Genomic DNA, 16,249 nt, shown 5'->3' on the forward strand with positions numbered 1-16,249 from the left:
AATTAACATGTGCAGAATATCCTCTATAAATAGAGGCTTCAGCTTGTTGTTTAAATCATCCCATTCCCAGTTGAGGAATCCTAATCCCAAGTAGAGGAGATTGAGAGTGCTGTGAGATCCGAGAGTTTTTATTTCTTTCTGTAAATTAAATCTATGAATTGAATAGATTGATTTTTCTCTCAAATTAGTTTGATCTTTGATAGTTTAATTCCCAACAAGTGGTATCAGAGCCTGGTTAGAGGTATTATCCATCAAAGGAGAGCTCTCTGTGAAAAATTCGATTTCGTGAAAGTGTCTGAAATCTTGTTTTGATTATACCACGACGTAGCTCTCGTTCCCACGAGTCTACCGGTATTTTCAGATCGAAAATCGGACATCAAACGAATTTTCTGTGATTTTTCAAAAGTTCTTTACGAAGAAGATGATGAACAGTGCCCGCCACGTAAGCGTCCAGTCAGTGCCACGTCATCAGCACTATTCAATTTTCTGAAAATTGCATTTTGGTCCTTATATTTTCTGCTCGTTTCAAAATGGTCCTTTATCTTTCCTAAAGTACAGAATGGTCCCTGAACTTTTGGTAATGACTTAGAGACCCCTGAACTATCAGAAAGTTATATAGTGATCCCAAAATTTTCAGCAATAGAATTTCTGACCCCGAAGTGCCTATTCCACCATTTTCGGCCGTTCCGGACACAACGGTGTACTCCGTTTTACGAGATTCAGCTCCTATTTTGATAAATAAATATTGAAGATGACCACAGAAGAGTCAACATCATATTCTGGAGCTATGATTATGCTCACGGCAACCAACTACACGCTGTGGAAACTTCGGATGGAAGATCTCCTCAGCTGTAAAGATTTGGTCGATCCCGTAGAATTGAAAGGTGAAAATCCTGATCCAACCAAAGCGTCAGAGTGGAGGAAATTAAACCGGAAATCTATTGGTCAAATCCGACAATGGATTGATCATAGTGTCTTCCACCATGTTGCACAGGAGACAGACGCATATGCTCTCTGGAAGAAGCTGGAGGACATGTACCAGGCCAAGACCGCTCGGAATAAAGCCCTGTTGATGAGGCGGTTAGTCAATATGAAGTTCAAAAGTGGAACTTCTGTTGCCGAGCATACCAGTGAGTACCAGAGTCTGGTAAATCAATTATCGTCTGTAGAGATGCCGCTTGGAGATGAGATGCAGGCACTCCTACTTCTCAGTTCGCTTCCTGATAGCTGGGAAACACTTGTAGTTTCTCTCAGCAACTCGGCTCCAGATGGCAAACTTACCATGTCCATGGTTAAGGATGCCCTGTTCAACGAGGAGGCCAGGAGAAAGGATATGAGCACAGACCAGACTCATGCCCTTGTCACAGAGCCCCGAGGAAGACAACAAGAGAAACAACAAAAGGGTAAAGGCAAATGGAGAGGCAGAAGCAAAAGCAGAGGCAGATCCACCGATGGCAGAAAACCTTCGTATAAATGTCATCACTGTGGAATAGAGGGTCATATGAAGAAGAATTGCTACAAATGGCTAGAGGAGCAAGGCCAGAGCAGTTCCCAGTCGAAGAACAAGGGTGGAGAAACGCTAATCATCATTCCTGGAGATGTAGCGTTCTGTTCGACCCATAATGAGACATGCCTTCACGTTTCAAAAGAAGACACAGAATGGGTGGTAGATACTGCAGCTTCCTATCACGTGACTTCGCACAAGGAATACTTCATGACATACAAAGCTGGTGACTTTGGAGCAGTGAAGATGGGAAATTCCAGTTCCTCTGGGATTGTAGGAATTGGAGATATCCAAATAAAGACAAGTGTTGGAAGCACAATCACTTTGAAGGATGTCAGACATGTGCCAGATCTTCGGCTCAATCTTCTTTCTGGAATAGCCCTTGACAACCAAGGCTATGATAATCATTTCAGCAATGGCACATGGAAGATGTCAAAGGGTGCTTTGATAGTCGCTCGAGGACACATTTGTGGCACACTGTACAAGACTCACATGAAGATATGTACAGACACCCTCAACGTAGCTGAGAAGGAGGGTTCTCAAAATTTGTGGCACCAGAGACTCGGCCATATGAGTGAGAAAGGGTTGTCTACCCTAATAAAGAAAGAGCTTATCATCGTTGACAAAGATGCTGCGCCAGATTCTTGCATTCATTGTCTATTTGGTAAGCAGCACAGAGTCTCATTCAGTTCCTATTCAATGAGAAGATCAGAGTTGCTCAGTCTGGTACACTCTGACGTTTGCGGTCCCCTGGAGGATGAATCACTAGGCGGAAATAAATATTTTCTGACTTTCATTGATGATGCTTCTCGAAAGATGTGGGTCTATTTCCTGAAAACGAAGGACCAGGTATTCGAATACTTCAAAATGTTTCATGTCATGGTAGAACGTGAGACTGGGAAGAAATTGAAGTGTCTCCAGTTAGATAATGGAGGCGAATACACTTCCAAGGTGTTCGATGCATATTGCAAAACATACGGCATTCGACATGAAAAGACGGTCCCTCGCACCCCTCAACACAACGGTGTAGCCGAAAGAATGAACCGGACAATCATGGAACGTGTTCGGAGTATGCTCAGTATGGCTAAACTGCCAAAGTCATCCTGGGGAGAAGCAGTCAGAACCGCCTGTTACCTGATCAACAGATCACCATCAGTACCACTGAATTTTGAAGTTCCGGAGAAACTGTGGTCTGGAAAGGATCCATCATACTCACACTTAAGAGTATTTGGATGTTTGGCGTACGCACATGTATCCAAGGAGCTCAGACAAAAGCTTGATGCAAGGACCACTCCATGCATTTTCATTGGCTATGGAGATGAAGAATTTGGATACAGACTATGGGATCCAAAGAAAAAAAAGGTGATCAGAAGCAGGGACATTGTGTTCCATGAAAGCCAGACAATAGAAGACATTGAAAAACCTACAATGTCTCAGAAGTCAAATGTTGGTGCTCTAAATTCAGATGCAGCACTAAACTCGTTCGATATAGTGACAGAATACATGCCAGAAGCAGAAGCTGAGGAAGAAAGGGGTGTTGAGCAGGGGGAGCCACAACCCACTCCACCAAATGTTCCAGGATCATCACAAGGCCCAGATGATGGTGAATCTTCTCAGACTATTCCAGAAGTTCGTAGGTCTGAACGAGGACGGATTCCATCTAGAAGATATACGGAATCCGAGTACCTTCTGCTTACTGAAGATGGAGAACCAGAGAGTTTCCAAGAAGCACTATCTCATAAGGACAAAGAAACATGGTTGTCAGCAATGCAAGATGAGATGGAATCTCTGCAGAAGAATCACACTTATGAGATCGTAGAACTTCCAAAAGGGAAGAAGGCACTAAGAAACAAATGGGTGTTCAAGATGAAGAAAGATGGCAGCGGACAAGTGGTGAAATACAAAGCACGATTGGTAGTCAAAGGATTCCAACAGAAGAAAGGAATTGACTTTGATGAGATATTTTCACCAGTAGTCAAGATGACGTCAATCCGAGTTATACTTGGCTTGGTAGCAAGTATGAACTTGGAGCTTGAACAGATGGACGTGAAGACAGCTTTTCTTCACGGAGATTTAAAAGAAGAAATCTATATGGAGCAGCCAGAAGGTTTTGAGGTTTCAGGTGATAACCTCGTTTGCAAGCTTAAGAAAAGCTTGTACGGTCTAAAGCAGGCACCAAGGCAGTGGTACAAGAAGTTTGACTCATGCATGGCAAGTCAAGGCTATAAGAAAACTGCTGCAGATGAGTGCGTTTACATTCAGAAATTTTCAGACGAGAGTTTCGTTGCTCTTCTACTTTATGTAGACGATATTATGATCGTGGGAAAGGATGCAACGAAGATTAGTCAGTTGAAGAATGAACTCTCTAAGTTTTTTGAAATGAAGGACTTAGGACCAGCTCAACAGATTTTGGGAATGCAGATTGTTCGAGACAGAAACAACCAACGGTTATGGTTATCTCAGGAGAAGTACATTGAACGTGTGCTCGAGAGGTTCAACATGAACAGCGCCAAACCAGTCAGCATTCCACTTGCCAATCATTTCAAGATGAGCAAGAGTGCATGTCCTTTATCCAAGAAAGAGATCGGGGAAATGTCATCAATACCATATTCTTCAGCTGTTGGAAGTTTGATGTATGCAATGGTATGCACAAGGCCAGATATTGCTCATGTAGTGGGAAAGGTGAGTCGTTTTCTCTCCAACCCTGGGAAGCAGCATTGGGAGGCAGTAAAGTGGATTCTCAGGTATCTAAAGGGTACTACTAAATTATGTCTTTGTTACGGGAGAGCTGATCCAATATTGGAGGGCTATACGGATGCAGATATGGCCGGAGATATTGATAGTAGCAAATCTACTTCAGGATATATCTACACTTTCGCGGGGGGATCTGTCTCATGGCAGTCACGACTGCAGAAGTGTGTTGCTTTATCCACAACAGAAGCAGAATATATTGCTGTCGCTGAAGCTGGGAAAGAAATGTTGTGGCTAAAGCGATATCTTCAAGAACTTGGAATCAAGCAGAAAGAGTACAAGGTACATTGTGACAGTCAAAGTGCTCTCGACTTAAGCAAGAACTCCATGTACCATTCCCGTACAAAGCATATTGATATTCGATATCATTGGATACGTGAAGTTATGGATCGACAACTGTTGAGACTAGTTAAGATTCATACGAAGGAGAATCCAGCAGATATGTTGACAAAAGTGGTAACGCGAGAAAAATTAGAGCTATGCAGAGACATAGCTGGAATGCTTGTTTTGGATATGGCTGGAGGGGGAGAATTGAAGAACTCAAATTGGAAATCTCCAGCCACCATCTAGAAGGTCCACGGTAGGTGCAGCCATTGTTGATTCTCCAATGGCTGCCATCGTCCATTCACACCAATTAACATGTGCAGAATATCCTCTATAAATAGAGGCTTCAGCTTGTTGTTTAAATCATCTCATTCCCAGTTGAGAAATCCTAATCCCAAGTAGAGGAGATTGAGAGTGCTGTGAGATCCGAGAGTTTTTATTTCTTTCTGTAAATTAAATCTATGAATTGAATAGATTGATTTTTCTCTCAAATTAGTTTGATCTTTGATAGTTTAATTCCCAACACGGGTGTAGTGTCAAATGAGCTAGAGCGCTGTAACGATTTCCAGTTGCAGTGATAAATTGGCAAGTGTTCTCGCACCTTACTAGACAAGCACTATAAGAAAAATGATTTTTCGCAGCACATTGATGGTCAAGTCAATAGAATTAGTGAATGTCATGGGAAGAAGGAAGGTAAATATAGTTTGTCTTCAAGAGACAAAATGGAAGGGAAGCACGACTAAGGAATTAGAATAAGGTTTCAATCTTTTCTATTCAGGAACTGATAAAACTAGAAATGGAGTGAGAATATTGGTGTATAATGCCTATGGGGATGAAGTTGTTTAGGGATCCAGTTGTTGTGGTTAGAAGATTTGGAGATAGGATTATGAATATCACTTTAGCCATAGAATCGGAGATCGTTTATACCATTAGTATGTATGCACCACACGTGAGATTAGATTATGAGACTAAGAAGGAATTTTGGGATTCTCTCACATATGTAGTTAGTAGAATCTCCCGTGAAGAAAAGATTTTCTTAACGAAGACTAAATGGCCATGTAAGTAAGGATAGAGTTGAGTATAGTGTCCATGAAGATCAAGGCTTTGGGGTTCATAATAACACATAGGTTTCTATTATAGACTTTGTATTAGCTAGTGATCTTGAGATAGTAAACACTTTCTATAAGAAGAGGGAGGATTATTTAGTAACCTTTTGGAGTGTGCATAATATAACTCAAATCGATTATTTTCTTTTAAGGAGACGAGATCTAGATAGTTGTAAAAATTGTAAAGTCATACCAAGAGAATGTTTGACGATCCAACATAAGCTATTAATCTTAGATCTTTGCCTTAAGAATAGAAGAGAGTAACAAAGGTCAGATTAGGTTAATAATCAAAAGATATACTATGAAGGGAGATATATGCCAAACTCTTAGTAATAAGATTTTAGATATTCACTTAGTCCTCGAAGGATGTTAGGACGTAAGGCATAAGGATAAGACCAATAACTCTGATTTATTTGAAATCATGGATAATCATATAAAGAGTAGGGCGAGGGAAGTACTTGGAGAGGCTAAAGGTAAGGGATAACATGACAAGGAGACATGGTGGTGGAACAATAAGGTGCAACAATCCATTAGGGAAAAGAAAATAAGGTTCAAGAACTATCAAGAAGCTAGAGACCAAGGATCGTATAAGCTGCATAAACAAGCATAAAGACTCAGTAGTAGAGCAATGTGAGAGGATAAGAAAAGAAATTATGGTGATTTGTATGATAGACAAGGTACAAAAGAAAAAGAGAAATATATTTTTAAGTTAGCGAAAGACAGAGATTGAAACACTAAAGACTTGAGCCAGGTCAGGTATATCAAACATGAAGATTATAGAGTTTAGTGAAAAATCAAGTTATCCTAGACAGGTGGCGGGATTACTTTAATAACTTAGTTAATGATACAACTATGAAGGAGTTAAGCGTGGGTAGACATGAGATACATGAAGCAAGGTATCTATTGTTAGATCTTAGAGCCAGTGCTAAGGAAGTAACAGAGGCACTACAGATGATGAAAGTGGAAAAAACATTTGGACCGGATGAGATACCAATTGAGGTATGAAAGTGTACAAGGGAATTTGGGATTCAATAGCTGACTAGGCTCTTTATTATGATTCTAGATACTAGGAAATGCCGGAATCTTGGAGACATAATATTGTATTATCGACTTATAATAATAAGGGAGATATATACGACTGCTCAAACTATAGAAGGAACAAGCTTATGAGCCATATGATGAAACTATGGGAACGAGTGATAGAGCGAATACTTGAGAATATCACTACTATATCAGTGAATCAAATTGGTTTTATGTCGGGTAGGTCTACAACGGAAGCTATTTTCTTGATTAGAAAAATAATAGAGAGATATAGAAAAAATGGAAAATCATGCATATGGTATTTATCGATTTAGAAAAGTCTATGACAGAGTGCCTAGAAAATTAATCTGTTAGGTACTTAGAAGGAAGCTTGTGCCTCAATGCTACATCGAGATCATTAAAGATATGTATGAAGGTGTCGTAACTAGTGTTAGATCTATTGGAGAGATGTTATGTGAATTTACTATGACAGTATGACTTCATTAAGGATCGACTCTAAATCCTTACTTTTTTTCTTGGTTATGAATGAGCTGAAGGACATAGTCAAGATGTGGTATCTTGGTTTATGTTATTTGCAGATGATAATGTCCTGATAGATGAAACTAAAGAAGGTGTATATAAAATATTAGATAGATGGCGTAAAACTCTTGAAAGTAAAAGTTTTAGAATTAATCGCTCGAAAACAGAATATTTAGCTTTTAACTTTTGTCCTGAATCTTGACGAATGGGTAGCCCAATTGAGATTGAAGGTTGATAAGTTATAGGGTGTGAAACTTTCTCTATTTAGGATCTCTTATCCAAAAGACTGAGGAAATTAGAGAGAATATAGACCATATGATAAAAGCATAGTAGATGAAATGGATGATGACATCAGAAGTCTTAATTGCGATAGAAGGATATCTACGAGATTGAAAGAAAAATGTTATAAAACTATTGTTCGATCATTTATGTTATATGGCTCGGTGCTGGGCCACTACAGGACTATATATGCGTAAAATGACAGTAACAGAGATACATATGTTAAAATGGATGTGTGACAAAGTGCACAATGATAGAATTAGAAATGAAGGGATTATGAGTTATTTAGATATAGGCCCCATAGAGGATAAAAATAGAGAAAAATATTTAACATGATTTTGTCATATGAAGAAGAGACCAAACACAACCCTAATTCTATATATCTTAGATTGACAGGTCAATGAAAGAAGTAGAATGAAGGTATGCCATTGAAAAAACTTGGATAAATGTGGTTAATGAGACTATCTTAGATTATAGTTTAAGATGTGATACGTGAAAAAATCGTTTAGTTTGGAGAACTAATATATGTATAACTGATCCACAACTAACGAAAATATGTTATGATGAAGTAATTAATTAATATAATGTCTTAATGCCCATAACTCAATATTTCATTGTCATTATTTTTCTGAATTATTAGTTTTTTCCCCAAATGTTGAAAAAATTAGGATGTCAACATTATAGCAAATAAAAGACTAGGCGTGCATATATAGTTAAATTAGTGCATTAAATTTGATCAGTTTCATCATCATTGTAGACGCTCGTCATCCTTGTTCCTGAACACTAAAATTTGAGAAAATAAACTAAAGCACAAGCTCCTCTTTGAACCATAGCCGAAACGAAGCTAGCTAGAACTGAACCACAATCGAACCATATGATATTGTTACCCGAACCAAAATCCCCTTCCTCGATATTACAACTATCTGCAGTTCCGAAACCGTGTTACGCTCCACTGATATTAAATGTTTCGTCCAACGAGGATCCTGAGCTCAGAATCAGACTTTCAAGCCTAAAACATACCCGGACACCTACCTCTACGACAACTTCATTATATATCATATCTGATACTCCAATTGCTAGTATTGAAATACATACAGATTCAGCCGTTTGTGATTCTTGAAATTAAGATTTTAAATGAATATTGAATGTGAGTAACAAGAATAAAGGGCCGATAATCACACCACCTTTTACGAATAGATTTCATCAATTATGATCAACTGGGAAGCGATATTTGAAGAAAAGCTGATCCCATTCCACTCCCTCTATCTTTTCACTACTAACTATAGCTGAGTGATACACCAATAGGTTTCATCAGGGAGTTGGGATTGGCGCAGTAAAAATTATATCAAGCATCACTTTTTTTGGTTTTTTTGTTTTTTGATATCTGTGCATGCTTCGAATTATACATTTAGTTAGCCAAAAAAGGGACCCTTTGGATCAAAACATGAAATATTAACATGATTAGTAAAAGAGGCCATCATGTAATAATGTAATACAGCAGGCTTGCATTTGGTGAAAAGGGACTGAAACTCTCAGTGATGGAGTAAGCTGCGAGTCACTGTTTGGGATTTGATCATTCACTGTAACATTTTGCCTTCTTCAGTACACTGATGAATCAATCTCAGTCTTCAACTATTCTTTCGAGATAATTAATTACACCTCATTAATAAAATAAAATAATCGATGGTTTGAGTCACTAATGGGTTGATTTGGTCAAATAATCGAACGAATTTATCCTATAAGCTTTAATAAAAAATTAAACTCATACTCTAAATTTACTAAATTATTATTTTATCTTATTTTATCATATCATGTTTTCCAGTTTCAAAGTATCGCAGCTTTTCAGGAGAAAGTAATTCATTAATGGCAATCAGAATTTCATCGCAAAATATCACTGTTTTGGTCAAGATTCATGTTCACAAATTTAAATTATAAAGTTTGCAGAAAAGAAAAAAGAAGAGGGACAGAGTAATGACAATTTGTTCCATCCATTTGAGATTTAAATAATTTGTTCCATCCATTTGAGATTTAAATGTGGAATAAAATTTAGTTTTTCCTCGATTTTCATGTCACAGCCTGAAATTATAAATTTTCAATTGTTAAACTTGAACTAAAACTTCAACCCGAAAAAAATCAAGTTTGGATTTGGGATTTTCGGGTTCGGATCAGATCGGGTTGGACCCGATAGCTGACCCGAAAAAAATGATCGGATCTGGTCGGGTTGGGTTCGGGTCAACCCGAAATTTTTTTATTTTTTTATAAAAAATATAATTAATAAATATTTCTTATATTTTTATATATTGTATGCCTGAAAAAATATTTATGGTATATTTATATCATAAATTTTCATAATTTATTATTTATTTGAACATTTTTAATTTTAAAATAATTGTTTTTGATTTAGTAAATATATTTTATTTTTCTATAATTAAATTTTCAAATTTAAATAATATATGAGAGAGATTTTATTATTATGTGTTTAAATTAAAATATTAGTATTATTTTTTTTGAATTTTATTTAATTTTCTTTAAAAAAAATCTATAAAAAATTCAAAATCAGGTTATACGGGTTGATCGGGTTGATACGGGTTCAGGTTCGTGTTGAGAGCTTTCGGGTTGGCTCGAGTTCGGGTTGAACAATTATTGCGAAGGCACAAGTCTCAAATCTTTATATTAATGAAACTAAACCCACATGTACACTGGGAAGTCACGAATTTGAGAGAAAGGAGAGGCTACACCCGATTCAGTCCCAAATGTGGATCACCTGTTTTCCAATGGTTATGCATACACCCGGAGCGAAGATCTTCAGGTGCAGCATAGTCGAATCCAGGACTATATGCATTAGAGGTATTTATTAAATAATTTAGGAAAGAAGTAATTCTAACAAGATTTAAATAACATTAGAAAAGAAGATCGTATATTGCTCAAACTTGAGTGGAAACTGAGTTCGTGTTTCACCAATGCGTGCAGGAACTTGACTTCGTTCACCAGTTGAATGGAGAGTTAATCAAGTCAATCGAAAGCCATTCGCAAGCAACTTAATCGAACAACATACCTAGTGAACATGTATGGCAAAATAAAATCCTAGTACAAATCAAAACAAACCCAAATCCCCTCAAAAAGTTTAATCACCACACCATGGAGTGGATCGATTCCTCTGCCCTTCCCTAATTAGTAGGGCGGTCCAGAATCGTGTTCATGGAGGTAAATGATCACGAACTTCATTTTAAGTCAGTATGTTAACATGAAAATCATACAAGTATTAGAGAAATTTATGAATAAGAGGATCATTGGATCTGTTAGCAACAAACAAGAACACGAAGAACAAACGTTGAAGGATCAGTCCTTGCACGCCACAAACATTATTAGGTAGACTAAAACAGTTAGTATTTGAATCCTGAAGGCAATACAATACAAAGCATCGAGTAAAACATTTCAAGGAAACCAACTTCCCATAACATTATGTTGATATGATGGCCAAAACCCGAGGCCAGGTAAACTAACACTGAGACTATTTCTTTGGAAGAACTGCTCCCACCACAGCTTCAATCTCTTCCTTAGCTCGTTCAAGAACACTCGGTCCTTTCACTTCATCGACCGGAGTCTTCTCATCAATGTCATCACTTGTCCCGTGTGTTTCATTTTGGTGGCGAGGCGATTTATCATAGTGTATCTTTTGCTTTCGTGTTCCTACATCTCCATCCGCTACAACATAACAACACAAACATCAACTTAAAACGAAACCCTTTTCGATTTGTATTCTAATTGTAAAAAACAAGGTATGATCACATGATAATCATGCTATCTCCTAGAATAAACTTTCGCAATCCCACTATACCAGCCATCTCACGTTGTTTGTCCCACGAATACAGAGTTTACAATGAGGAACCAAAGCTTTTTGAATTCACATCATTACCATCAAGACTAAGCTTCAACGAATTTTGATAAAAACAAAAACACGACTTTCATAAATTTCACATATTTTCAGCTGTCTTTTCAAATCAAATTAAAGGCAAATTTTGACAATTTATCGGCCACAATTCAAACATTAAATTAAAAAAAAGCTTAAATATTTCAGCTTCTACAGAAAACAGCCTAAATTTCACAACAAGCAACAGGCACAAGCTAGAAGGAAAGTAAAATCCAAGCACCGATCCCGATCCCGATCCCGATCCCGATCGAGAAAGCAATTCTTAAAACACAAAAATTGCTAATCACGCACCACATAATAGTCTTAGAACAAAAGCGGGATAAATTCTTCGTACCTGAAGACTGAATTGAAGTGTCCACTTTTTTATTTTCCGCCATGGGAAATGTCTTTAATTTTCAGGTAGATGATCAACTTTCCTGTATCCGTCACTTTTGATCTTTATTAAAAGGCTATCGATGTAACGATTTCAGTAGGCACTGGACCGTAAAGAGAAAAGTGCACTGTAGAGAACTTGCTTTCATAACCGACTGGGTCCGTTTATCAAAAGCCCATAAGTATTGGGCTTCAAAATGAACAAGTTCGTGTCTCAGCCCTTTCATATTATGGGCTTCAGCAGCCTGGAAAAAAAAGAATATAAAAAATTATATGCCATGTATTTATATAATAAATTTTTTTATTATAAATTAATAAATAATTTTTTTACTTAAAAACAGAATGATAATAATCAATTTTCAATTCAACCATGTGAAAATTGGAGAATTTTTATGCGATGATTTTGTGTTTCTCGATATGTGAGATGATATGTGAGATTTGATTACGTTATGATTGAAGTTGAACGTGTCATGTATTGTATTAATGTTTGTAAGTTTATTATGTCAGCCAGTGGGGGATATGCCTGGTTTGACTTATTATTGATGGACTAGCAAGTGTCATTGTGTATTCATTTGACCAGTGGTACTCCCATGAAAGACCGGATCATGGATCCGAGATTATTAAATGAATTCCCAAAATAGGATCAATATGCAGAGTGCTTTCTTCAGTAACCGGGCAACCAGAAGCCCGGGATCTCATACAAACTCTCGGGTACCTTACCACCCGGGTTACCTCGAGAATCGCGCCACACTCGAGTGTGATTGATATGGGTTGTCTAATCTATCAAGCAATATGAGTTTGGTGTGTTTTAGAAGTCATCAAACAGTATGAGCAACCGACTTGCCATAGTTAGCAAGTAGGCACTGAAAACAAGGTACCTACCACGTTTTTCCTATAAATAGTAGACATACTTCTCATTTAAATGGTTGGATTCTGGATCCCTCTCTGGTTTTCTGGAGAATTCACCCTCACACATATGTTAACACATATATTTACACAAGTAGTCTTTATTTCTCTAAAAGCTACACTGGTTATTATCTTCACCTGCTGATTTAAGCATCGGAGTGGCCACACCGTACACCCCTCCGGCGCTCATTAACGACTTCATCTCCTTGTCTGCAGGTCACAGTGGAAGCCATAGTTCACAGATTCATCTCTTCGCTCATTTCCTTAAACAAAACACAAATCAGATCCGGTAGATTGCCCCGACTCCGCTCACCTGATTCACCCCGATCTCATCAACTAGTTTTCGATGTTGGTGTAAAATTATACATCAGCATTCGTGGCCGACACATGAGTAATTTTCGACGTGTTGAACTCCAATAAAAAAAAAGATAAAAAATTAGTTAGAATTTATATGACTAAAAATACAAATTTATTATAAATTTGTATTTAACCAGAGCATAAATGGAAAAGTGCAAATTATATGTAATTTTTTCTATTTTTAAATGTAAGATTTGTCAGCATGAGCTTTGAATTGGAGACCCGGAGAAGCGGGGGTTTTAAAAACTACGCCGTATACTCAATGTTGGAAAGTCATTGGATACTGTCCGTGGAAGCTTTCCATTTCATGCTTTGTTTTTTCAAAATTTCAAATTTCAAAGACGCTTCACTACGCTCCAGACAATTAAATTAATCCGATTTAAATCCCTTCAAGTTCCCATGATAATTATGCCATCTGGGTCTTTTCATGTTCTTGAGCTGAAATCCTCTCCGATTTTCGTATAACCTCCTTCTGTTTTGTCTTCATATACCAGAGTTTCCAAGCACAAATCTTGGAAAACCACATTTGGAATCTGTCTTTCTTTTTGTTGGATTGGATTAGATTTGTTTAATAGATGGGTGCTTCAGGAAAGTGGATCAAATCACTGATTACCCTCAAAAAGACCTCTGGAAATGAACCCGTGAGCTTAAAAACCATCGTTGTCTTGATTTATTTATTCTGTTGATTTTGTGTATCCGTATATGCATTTTGAAATTGTTTCCGATGCAGGAGAAAGTGGGTGATAAAGGGAGAAAGTGGAAACTATGGAGGAGTGCTTCTGGTGGGATTTTTGTAGCGGCGAAGAGCAGAAAAGGCGGCGGAGATGCACCCGAGACTGAGGGTTCAGAAGCTTCATCTTTCTCATTTGGCGGTGAAATGGCAGCGGCGGTGGATGCTTTGGCCAGAACTTCACCTCAGGACTTCGTAGCTGTCCGACGAGAATGGGCAGCAGCTCGAATTCAAACAAATTTTCGCTCTTTTTTGGTATTCTCATGCATATTCTTCTTTTCCAGACTTTAGTAGCTTTTTTTAGTGCAATTGTCATTGTTTTTACATGACGATGGGTTAAAGTTAGGTTGCATTTGGACACACTCACTTAACTTGAATTTCAAATTTATTCAAATATATTTTTATTATTTTAAAAAACAAAATCTTGAAATTCAAATTTAAATTTGCATTTTATATAAATTTTCGTGCTATTAAGATAGATTTTCAAATTCAATGAATTATAATATCATGAAATTCATTATAATTTGTATAATTAACTTGTAAATAAATAGAGAATGAATTTAAAATTTGATATATTAGCTTTCTTGAAATTGCAAGCTATTATTGCTTGGATTCTGTTGAGAAATTCACAGAATTATGCATTTTAAACCTGCGTTTGTTATCTATTTTGAAATTCCTTTCGTTAAAGATGCCCCATAAATGAAAATATTTTGAAGGCAAAACGTGCTTTAAGGGCCTTGAAAGCACTGGTGAGACTGCAAGCTATTGTTCGGGGACGATTGGTGAGAAAACAAGCTGCAGTGACACTGAGGTGCATGCAGGCACTTGTTAGAGTTCAAAATCGAGCTCGAACACAGGCTAATCAATCATTTGCTGAAGGTCAGCTAGAGAATCAAATTGAAGTCGATCCAGTGAAGCTGACTGAGGTATTATGAGTTACAACTACATATTATGACTTGTTATGACCAATTTATGTCAAGGCTAGCCTGTGTAGTTCTCTGTGTCTATGTCGATTGTAAAGTTGAAAATTCATCTTTCTCTGTCAATGTGATTTCAGAGTGGATGGTGTGATAGTCGTGGGACGGTTGAAGAGATGAGGTCTAAGGTTCAAATGAAACAAGAAGGAGCTGCCAAGAGGGAGAGGGCAAATGCATATGCCCTTTCTCAGCAGGTAATTGTAGGATATGTCATAATTTTATTTTTTTGTTGTTAATATTTTCGATGCATCTTGACTCGGTGATATATGTATGATTTAAATGTTTTTCAGCTATTAAGAAAAGACCCAATTTTGAACACGAGGATAAAGAGTGCGACTACACAGATTAAAGTTGAAAACAAGGGGCTGGAACTCGGCTGGCTTGAACAATGGATGCCTACCAAGCCATGGGAGGCAAGGACTATGGAAGAGTCCCATGTCGAAATATCTCGATTGACGGCACCTACTTCAATAAAAGACGGAACTAGAGCAAACGGTCCATTTTCAACTCCATTCCGTCAAGATTCATTGACCAAGAAACAGAATATATTCTCAAAAGTTCCAATGAGTTGTCAAATTTTGCGCTCATCATCTGAACCATGTCCTGGACTTGCATATTCTGATGAGTGCACAACCTCGAATTCTTCCTCCGGGACTTCCAAGACTGCAGGTTCGGGCGAAAATCCGAACAGCAATAGTTGCACCAAGCCTCACTACATGAGTTCGACACTGTCAATCAAAGCTAAGAAGAAATCATTTACTGATTCATCTAATCATAATTCCATTGAGAGGCATTCGATCGAGAATTTATCGTATCATGGGAAACCAAGTCCACTTTCTCGAGGGGTTGCTAGGAAGAGTGCTGATACTGATCTTTATTCAATCAAGGGTCACTACAACTCGATGCACACCTGACGAGATTACTACATGAAAAGCAATGAATCTTGATGGATTCTAAATACGTATATGTGTAGATTCTTTGGTTTTGGGATGCGATCAACACCTTGTTGTCTGGTTGGTTTCTCAGTATATGCACATCATGAATTTTCTAGTCATGTTGTACTCTTCATGGCTTTATTTTAGAGCAAATCAAAGACGCAAATTTTATATTTCAGTGCACATTTCTGGTATTTGGTATCGTTTATAATTCAATTTATCTTTAATTCTAGCTATTTCTGTTCTATTCTTTTTAATACAAAATGAGACATCAAAAAGGAAAATTGTATATTTTGATCAATCATTTCAAATTCATCATTCAAATCAAATTAAATCCTTCCATACAAGGGCAACACGAGGGATTGTGATAATTTCTAAAGTTGGATTAAAATTTACTCGGAAAAAAATAAATAAATTAATTTTTTTTTTTTTTTTTTTTTTTTTTTGCAAAGAGACGTAAAGAAGTGGTACTGCTAACCAATTTTGAAGAACAAAGTACAACAAAAATAATTAAAAT

At 37.3% G+C, this 16,249-nt stretch overlaps 1 protein-coding gene and 1 long non-coding RNA gene across 2 annotated transcripts; one reads left to right on the forward strand and one right to left on the reverse strand.

Annotated features, from left to right (window-relative positions):
- Window positions 1-10,801: 10,801 nt before the first annotated feature.
- Window positions 10,802-11,982, reverse strand: LOC142519273 (uncharacterized). Its single transcript, XR_012813746.1, has 2 exons — window positions 11,790-11,982; window positions 10,802-11,229 (listed from the first exon to the last, which is right to left on the reverse strand). It is a non-coding gene; the product is annotated as an uncharacterized LOC142519273 (long non-coding RNA).
- A 1,389-nt stretch (window positions 11,983-13,371) lies between these two features.
- Window positions 13,372-15,928, forward strand: LOC142546251 (protein IQ-DOMAIN 6-like). Its single transcript, XM_075653873.1, has 5 exons — window positions 13,372-13,731; window positions 13,821-14,075; window positions 14,537-14,746; window positions 14,878-14,991; window positions 15,088-15,928. Exons 1-5 carry the CDS (start codon window positions 13,666-13,668, stop codon window positions 15,709-15,711), a joined length of 1,269 nt encoding a protein of 422 aa, XP_075509988.1. The 5' UTR covers window positions 13,372-13,665; the 3' UTR covers window positions 15,712-15,928.
- The last annotated feature ends 321 nt before the right edge of the window (window positions 15,929-16,249 follow it).

The sequence above is a fragment of the Primulina tabacum genome, chromosome 1 (assembly GCF_025594145.1).
Source record: "Primulina tabacum isolate GXHZ01 chromosome 1, ASM2559414v2, whole genome shotgun sequence".
Taxonomy (NCBI): domain Eukaryota; kingdom Viridiplantae; phylum Streptophyta; class Magnoliopsida; order Lamiales; family Gesneriaceae; genus Primulina; species Primulina tabacum.

Bases quoted from the DNA above. Each gene is read 5' to 3' on its own strand.
- LOC142546251 (XM_075653873.1), top strand. From the start codon at position 13,666: ATGGGTGCTTCAGGAAAGTGGATCAAATCACTGATTACCCTCAAAAAG. The intron at 13,732-13,820 runs GTGAGCTTAAAA...TTTCCGATGCAG, and splicing joins AGACCTCTGGAAATGAACCC to GAGAAAGTGGGTGATAAAGG. The intron at 14,747-14,877 runs GTATTATGAGTT...ATGTGATTTCAG, and splicing joins ATCCAGTGAAGCTGACTGAG to AGTGGATGGTGTGATAGTCG.